Source organism: Physeter macrocephalus, chromosome 17 (genome assembly GCF_002837175.3).
Source record: "Physeter macrocephalus isolate SW-GA chromosome 17, ASM283717v5, whole genome shotgun sequence".
Lineage (NCBI taxonomy): Eukaryota > Metazoa > Chordata > Mammalia > Artiodactyla > Physeteridae > Physeter > Physeter macrocephalus.
This window is the reverse complement of record NC_041230.1, coordinates 11,923,005-11,932,077: the sequence shown is the minus strand read 5'-3', so window position 1 is coordinate 11,932,077 and position 9,073 is coordinate 11,923,005. Positions and strand designations below refer to the sequence as shown.

At 51.9% G+C, this 9,073-nt stretch overlaps 1 protein-coding gene across 1 annotated transcript in view; it reads right to left on the bottom strand.

Annotated features, from left to right (window-relative positions):
* LOC114483887 (AP-2 complex subunit alpha-1) overlaps positions 1-7,541 on the bottom strand; it is a 37,130-nt gene extending 29,589 nt beyond the window's left edge. Inside the window, exon 1 of the mRNA XM_028478329.2 lies at positions 7,324-7,541. Within this exon, the coding sequence (XP_028334130.1) occupies positions 7,324-7,390 (67 nt within the window). The 5' untranslated portion in view covers positions 7,391-7,541. The remainder of the gene's footprint in view (positions 1-7,323) is intronic.
* Positions 7,542-9,073: the final 1,532 nt, after the last annotated feature.

Genomic DNA, 9,073 nt, shown 5'->3' with positions numbered 1-9,073 from the left:
GGGGGGGGGGGGGGCGCCAGCTCCTGGGATTTTTTTTTCCTTTTTGGCCACGCTGCAGCATGTGGGATCTTAGTTCCCCAACAGCGATCGAACCCATGCCCCCTGCAGTGGAAGCATGGAGCCCTAACCACTGGACAGCCAGGGAATTCCCTGCTCCTGGGATTTCAGGCTCAACAGACGAGGCTGAAATGGACCAAGCAGAAATAAGGGGAGGTGTGCTCTGGGCATGAGGACCAGCTTGTGCAAAGGCCTGGGGGCTAGCACAGCAGGCGGGGATAGACCGTGCAACCTCCTGGCTTTTCTGAGGGTGCTGAGGAGCCATGGGAGGGCAGGGGGCCCCATTCTGCCTGCAGCTGTTGCTGTGAGGGCCGTGCAGGTGGAAAAGAGGCCACCCCCTTGCTACAAGCCAGGGCAGGTTACCGCTGACCACCGCTCCAGAGGGACCTTGGGGCTCCCGGGTAGGGGAGATAAGCCTTCCCTAAGCATTCAACCTGGGGCATCGGGGTGGGGCTGTCACTGCCACAAAAGGCATCCTAACAAACCTGGACTACCGTGAAGGGATTGACATGCTTTTATGGCGGTAACCCAGGCACTGGCTGGCACCTCACTGCAAGACCCTTCATTGCCTTCCAGACAACTACTGTTTACAATACAAAACAACAAAAGTTTCTCTCTACTAGGATGTGCTCTGATGTTTCCCACACAAGTCCCAACAGCCCTGAGTCCTCAAAGAGGGTTCTGGGAGATGATGCTTGTTGACTCTGGCCCCCTATAAAGTTCAGAACATGTTGGCCCACGTGGTCCACCACCGGAGCCACTGGCCACATGTGGCCACTGGACATTTGAAAATTGGCTGGTGCTACTGAGGGACTAAATTCCTAATTTTATTTAATTGTAATAAGTTAAAAATTAAAAACCAATCCTTCACTCAGTCACTGGAAAAGTATGTTTGGAACGACTTGGACCCTTTGTGAATCTTCTTTTTTAACCATAAGTTTTATGAACTCTTAAGACAGAGAAAATATTTCCAAAGAAACTGTAGCCTCCGAGTTGAGAAAGGAACATAAACTGTCTTGTTAATCATTGAAAAAATATCGACTACACATTCAGATAATATTTGGGGCATACTGGGGTAAAGGAAATAAATCATATTAATTTCCCTGGTTTTACTTTTGTAATGTGACTACGGAAAATTTAAATGTACATATGTGGATGGACCTAGAGATTATCACATTCAGTGAAGTAACAAATATCATATGAGAAAGACAAATATCATATGATATCACTTACCTGTGGAATCTAAAAAAAAGATACAAATAAACTGACTTACAAAACAGAAATAGACTCACGGACACAGAAAATAAACTTTTGGTTACCAAAGGGGAAACTGCAGGAGTAGGGGGGAACGGGGGAGATAAATTTGAAGTTTGAGATTAACATACACACACTGCTATACATAAAAGAGATAAACAACAAGGATCTACTGTATAGCACAGGGAACTATACTCAATATCTTGTAATAACCTCGAATGGAAAAGAACCTGAAAAAGGATATATGTATTCAATATATATATGTATAACTGAATCACTTTGCTGTATCCTTGAAACTAACATAACACGGTAAATTACCTATACCTCAATTTTTAAAAAATGTATGTATGTGGATCGCCGCATGACAACCCTGGGTTAGATGTTATCAAAATTGTCAGCATCTCTGAGAGAAAATATTCTCCTCGATCAACCAAGTCACACCCTGTCATTCCCCTACTTGAACGTAGCTGCAAAGACCTCCCTGAGCTGCTGCCTAACATATTAAGGAGGCACATGTTGCTCTGTAAGCCCTCGGCTTCTGGCTGGGAATGCCAGCTCCCCAAGGGCAGGGGTGGGTGGCTGCGCTCCGTGTAGCATCCTGACACAGGGTCCAGAGCAGTCCTGACACAGGGGAGGTGCTGAATGCGATTGTGGACCGAGGTCACTAGATGACACACAGGTAGAAAGGGATGGGGCTCAGGCCTGGATCTGTCTGTTGCCAGCATCTGGATGCCACTCATAACCTAAAGCCAGTTCCTTTAAGTGCCCTGGGCAGGGGCATGGGGGAGGGGCGCTGTCCCCAACGGCACACTGATGTTGGAGCACCACCAAAGTGGGACTCATTCCTTCTGCTCTCTCCACAGCGGCCAGAGGGATTCTGTGAAAACCTGACTCAAATCCTGTCCCTTCTCTGCACTGAATCTCTCCTTGGCTTCCTTCTGGCTCAGTGTAAAAACAAGTCGTCACTGGATCCACTAGTCCCCTCTCTGACCACAACTCCCACCCTCTCCCCGCATTCCTCCTATACCTCAAGCACAGTCCTGCCTCAGGGCCTTTGCACAGGCTGTCTGCGCTGCCAAAAATGTCTTCTCCCAGATTCTGCAGGCCAATTCACCCGCCAAATTTTTCTTTGCTCCAGTGTCACCTTCTCGGTGAGAGACGCTCCGAGCAGCCTATATAACAGCGCCATCCCTACACCTCTGCATCCCTTCCCTGCTTTATTTCCTCCCAACACTCACTGCTACCTGTCTGAACACCTGAACACTATATATTTCCCTACACCTCTGCATCCCTTCCCTGCTTTATTTCCTCCCAACACTCACTGCTACCTGTCTGAACACCTGAACACTATATATTTCCCTACACCTCTGCATCCCTTCCCTGCTTTATTTCCTCCCAACACTCACTGCTACCTGTCTGAACACCTGAACACTATATATTTACCTGTATATTGGTCCATCTCCCCCCTAGAATGTGAGCACCATTGGGAGGGGACTTTTGCTCACCGTTTTAGTCTCATCACCTAGAAAGTGTCTGGCACTCAATCAGTGCTCAGTAAAGATTGATTGGCCATTCATTCATTCATTCATTCAATCAGCAAACAGCTCCCAAGGACTCCTGTGGGCCAGGCCCTGCAGAAGGTGGAACTGGGGACCCGGGGAGGGATCAGACCAGGGCCTGCGCTCCAGGGGCTGGGGGAGATGCCACAAACAGAATGGGTCACAGTTTGGAGTGGGATGTGCCCTCATGGAGAGCTGGAGCACTGTGGCAGCCCAGCAACCCCCTTCCCATTCATTCACTCACACTGTCCTTGGGCTTGGGGGGAGCTGGGCCCTAGAGAGGAGGCAACCCCAGCTCCTGCCTTAGGGAGCTCCCAGTCAGATAAGTGTCTGGGAGGCTGACTCCCCCAGCAGACAGGACAGGACTACGCCCTCAGGCTGGGCCCAGCCTCACCTCTCCCTTTCTTATCTGCAGAATTTGCCCTTCCTGGCTCTCCTTCTCAAAGCCTGCCTTTCATCTCCTTCTAGTTCCTTCCCCCTGAATTCCACTATGCCCTTCAGATCCTCCAGCAGGATGGCTCCACACTCCTCCCCGTCTTCCACCTGCTCAGCTCTGAGCACGGCCTCATCCACGTCCTTCATCCCTTCTTTTGCCCTCACTCCAGCTTGAAACCCTCTCTGGTGCTCTCGGGACAAACAGCAACCTGGCCTCTGCCCACCTCCCCAATGTCAGATCCCATCCCTCTCTGCACCAGCCACAGAGGCCTTAGCACAGAGTCTCGACGGGGCCTCAGGACCTTTGCACTTGCTGTTCCTCTGCCTTCACAGCTCTTCTCCCCTTCCCTTAGCCTGGCTAACCCCTCCCCATTGTCTGGGCAACGCAAGCAGACACAGTCCCCGTTCTCTCATCATCGTGGCCCTCTCCCTCACTGGACTTAGGACAGCTACAATTTTTTTCCGCTTAAAAAAAAACTTGATGCAAACAAGGAAGGAGCCAGGATAGGGCTTTTAAACAAGCAGATCTAATTTTGAAAGTAAATTTCAGGTAATTTTCTGGGGGGCAACAAAACATACCTCCCTGAATGCCTTGTAATATATTTAGATTTGATTTTAGGTTTCTTCCTCAATTTAGGTAAAGAAAATAAAATTAATATATCATCTAACAGTGGCATATATGAAACAGATAAACAACCAGGATTTGCACAGGAAACTATATTCAACATCCTGTAATAAACCATGATGGAAAAAAATATGAGAAAAAAATATATATATATATGTATAACGGAATCACTTTGCTGTACACCTGAAACTAACACAATATTGTAAATCAACTATATTTCAATTTTTAAAAAAATTTGAGATACAATTCACATACCACACAGCTCACCATTTGATAGGGCGAGTCTGTGGTCTTTAGCAGATCCACAGTGTTGTTCAGCTATCACCACCATCTAATTCCAGAACATTCTCATTACCCCCCAAAGAAACCCTGTTCTCATTAGCAGTCATTCCACATTCCACCACCCCCTAGCCCTAGGCAACCACTCAACTACTTTCTGTTTCTCTGGATTTGCCTATTCTGGACATCTCATAGAAATGGAATCCTACAATATGTAGCCTTTTGTGTCTGTCTTCTTTCACTTAAAATGATGTTTTCGAGCTTCATCCGTGTTGTAGCCTCTACGGTACTTCACTCCTTTTCAATGGCTGACTACTACTCCATCGTGTGGGTGTCCACATTGTGTTTCTCCATCCATCCGCTGGCAGACATTTGGGTTCGTTTCCACTCTTTGGCTATCTATCATGAATGATGCTGTATGAACATCCGTATACAAATGCTTGGGAGATGGACAGCTGCGATTTTTATGCAGCACCTGTCTCCCTCAGGGGCTGGGAGTTTCATGGGGGTACAGACAAGTCTGTCCTATTTACCACTGTTTCCCCAGTGCCCATGATAAGGCTTGAAACATACCAGCCATTCAACCTACACTTGATGAGAAAACCAAGGACAAGGGGAAGCCCTGATTCTCCAGCCCTGGTTCATTTGGCTAAACTACTTCCACTGCCCCCAAGTCAGAGCCTCCCCTCCGTCCTCTGGCTTCCCTCTGGGGTCTTGCAGTGACACCCACTTGTTTTCTCCTTCCTGCCCTGCCCCCATCATCCAATCCCTTTGCAGATCCTTCAAAATCTACCTCCAACCAAACACTTCTCATCGTTTCCTTCTCACCCCAGTCGAACCAACACCGTCTCTCACTGGGAGGCCTGCAACGGCCCTCTAATTCCTTCCCTGTTTCTGTTCATACCTCCTTGGGCCTGTTCTCTTCCCAGCAGCCAGAGGAACTATTTTAATACATCAATCAGCTCCTGTCCCTCCTGTGCTCAAAACCTTCCCGCTGCTCTTGCTTCACTCAGAGAAAGGCCAAAGTGCTCCTAGTGGCCCACAAAGCCCTGTCCCCTCTCTGTCCTTCTCTCCCACTGCTCTCCCTCCCTCCCTCTCTTGGCTCCAGCCACACAAGCCCCCTCGCATTTATCTGAACCCACACCAAGCATGCTACATCCTCAGGACCTTTGAATGCACCGTTCTCCTGCCTGGACCCCTCTTTCCTCCAAAATCTGCAGGGCTCGATCCCTCTCAGTCCTGGTCCCTCCCCTCCCCCGCTCGCCTGCCTTATTTTTCTTCACAGCACTAGTCATCTCTGACCCTGCGGTTCTCTGTGTTTACTTGTTAATCTCCCTCCTGGCATGGGTGCTCCCAGGGGCAGGCATTTCTGTTCACTGTTATAGCCCCAGTCCCCGGAACAGTGTCTGGCACACTGGAGTGATCAAAAAGCTTTTTGTCAAATGAATAAACGAATGAACGAACCTTCAGAGGCAAGATGTTCTGATCAATGGGAGTCAGCCGACAAGAAAAGAGAGCCTCCAAGAGGTTCAACGACTTGCCAAGGGTCGCAAGGTAGGTGTCAGAGGCAATGCACACTTGCTGCTAACAGCTGGCCCCCGCTACCCACAAATCCTCAAAGCTCCACCCCTTTCATAACAGACTTAACCTCTCTCCGCCACTTGAGACCCAACAGTTCCCACCCCTCCGGCTCGCTGAGCACCTACTACATGCCAGGTCCTTCCATACCTACTAAATTCTAAAATCATCACTGGGCACCCAGCAGAGGCCACTCCTCAGATCCAGCCAAACAACAAGAACAGTAGCCAAGCTATCCAGCGCCTGGAGTGTGTGAAAGGCCTCACTCACAGTCGGTATCATAACAACCCCATCAGGAAGGTGTGATCAGCACTCCCTCCTGACAGATGAGGAAACTGAGAAGCGAAGTCTCTCATTCAAGGTCACACGGCTAGGGAGTGAGAGCGCTCAGACTCAAACCCAAGCCTGGCTGACCCCAAAGCCGGTGCGGACACAGCCTGTGAAGCTTTTGGCAGCTCCAAACACCAACACCCGCTCGCAGGAGCTGGGAGCTGACTTGGCGCCAGGCCTCCCACAGACACGACCATTCTTCCTGCTGGTGATGGCTGTCCCCATGTTGATGTGGTCAGATGGGAGAGCGCTCCAGATTCAGGGCTGTCCTGCTCCCTGACCCATGACCCCTCTCTGGGGCCAGGCTTCCCCCACCCCCCAGCTTTCCAGATCTCTTCCCCACAAATTCCTAAGGCCCCCTGGCCCCTTCTTTGAGATCTGGGCTCTCCCCATTCTGGCACATCCCCCAAGACCTCGCGTTATAATGTCCTCTCTTTTGCAGGCCCCCCAGCTCCCTATTTCAGGTTCTCCCAAGACTCTCCACCTGCAGCACTTCTCCTCTGTGCTCCTCTCAGTACACCCTCTAGCCCCTTCTCCACTGCCCTCCATGTCTCCTAAGCAATCCTCCATCCTGGAGCCCCTCTATCCCTCACCAGGGGCCCACTACAGTCCCCCACCTTCCCGTCTCTCCTCCCCAAACCCCTGGGACTTTCTATAATTCTCAAGTCCTCTCTATGAACTAGCTGGGAGCCTCAGTGACCTAGCTAGCCCCTTCTCCTCTGTGACACCCCCTCACCCAGGGTCTCAAGCCCAGTCCCTTCAGGCTTCCTGTGTTTCACGTCCTCCCAGTCCTCTCTGGCCTCCTCCCACTTTATCTCTTCACAGGGTACCCCCACCCACCCACACATGCACCCTTCTCCCTCTCTATCTACATCAGGGATTTCTCTAACCCCATCTCTAATACGATCCCCCAGCCTTTCTTCCATTCCCAGGGACAACTCTATGCCCCATCCCCGGGACTTTACTAGCCTCCTCTCTATTAAGACCCTCCCGGACGCCTCTAGCCACTCCGTGTCGTCACCTCAAGAGGCACACTATGACACCCTAAGCCCCCCCATCCCCCCCACCCTAAAGTACCCCCGGGGGCCTCTCTATCCTCTCACTCTAAGACCGCAATGGATTTATATCTCCTGGGCCCCTCTGTAACCCCCGAACCCCTCAATCCCACGCTCCCCCTCGCCCGGTATCCCCCGGCCGCGCTCTCACAGTTCCGGATGTCGGAGATGAACACGGCGAGCCCCCGCATCCCATCGCCCTTGGACACGGCCGGCATGATGGCGGTGGTGTCGACTCCAGGCCTGGCCGGGCAGGGCGCAGCACAGCGGGGGCTGGCAGGCGGGGACCGGGAGCGAAGGACCCCAGGCAGCGCCGAGGAGCCGAGCCGGCCAAGGGGGGGAGGGCGGGCTGGCGGGCGGGCTGGCAGGCAGGCGGGCTGGCAGGCCGCGGCTCCGCCCCCGGCCCCTCCCCTCCCCTCCGCCATCCTGAGCTCTCAGCCGCCTATTGGCTTGGATTACTGCCGCTCAGACTCGGGTTCATCCCCGCTCCCTCTCTCATTGGTCTCTGGACAAATGCACGCCGCTACGATTGGCCCAGAGCCCCGCTATTTCCGATCGGGAGGGGGGGGTGGGGGCGTTGCCCGAGAGACGGGAGGAGTTCGGTTACGTACAGTGGGACCGCCCCCTCCGCTCGGCCGGCTCCGATACTGATTGGATCTGGTCGCTCTCTTAGAAGGGAGGGATTGACGTGAAGAAAGGAGGGGGAGCGGGCTCGAGCAGGCGGGACTTACGTTGATTGAGGCCCATGGGCGGGTAGACCGCCCCCGCAGGCGTCGCGGATTCGCCGGGCCAGTCCTACTCCCACCCCCGATTGGGCTGTTGCGGGGGCGGGAGGAGGGAGACGATCCGTAGAGAAGGAAGGAGCAGGGGGTTGTCCCTCGGCTGGGCTAGGATAGGTGGAGTGGCGCCTGCAATTCCCTGCTGCAGAGAAGGGGTTGGGAGGGGCAGGAGAGCGTGAGGTATTTGCTGCGCAAGCGTCTTTCTGTTCCCCTTTCTCCCTTTCCTTCACCCCCGACTCCTTAATCTCCTTCCAGGAAGACATCCCTTCCCCCTTCCCCTCCCTTCTCTAGAGGCCAAGATGTTGGGACCTAAACTTGTCCGGAGACCAAGTATCCCAGAGCGGAGGACCCAGTAATTCAAGTCTACTCCCATTAAGCAGAGGTTAAAACTGAGGTCCAAAGAGGACTTGAATGACATGCCCAAGGTCACACAGCTCAGAAGTGGTAGAGCCTGGATGTAAACTATATTTTGGCTTTTAACCACTTTTCAATATACAATGGCTTTTTTTTTTTCAACCATAACACCATTAAACAGATATCGAATAAAAAATTGGGCTTGGAGCTCCTCCTGAACAAGAAGGGGACCTGGTACTGAATGAAGAACGTTGGTTAAAGGGAAGGAATCGGTGAATCCGCTTTGTTTCGCCCAACCACTACCCCTTGGCGCCCCAGAGACCTTTGGGTGACTGGCTTTGGGGAAGGCAAAGCCTCCGGAACTCCAATGCCCAGGGCTAAAGAGAAATTTGGGGCAAAAGGAACGGGAAGAGTCCATTCCGTCACCTCGAGGAACTAAGCCCCACCCGCCAGCCTTTTCCAATCTCAGAAGCCTAGTATTCTTGGAATGAGCCTTGGGGCAGAGTCATGGATGCTGGGAACATCCACTCTGAATCCTGGGGGTATGGATAACGCCATTAAAAATATATATATTAGTAGTGGCGTTGGTACTAGTCTGCTTTTCGAGGGATACGAAGAGAGACATCCCGAGTCTGAAGAACAGGAAAATTCTGTCCCTAAGGAAGAGGGAAAAGCGACCCTCTTCCCAGCTTTAACTATCCACCTCCCTCTCACCCACCACCTTCAACCCTTCACCCAGAGCCCACCAGGAGCCAAATAGAGTAAACT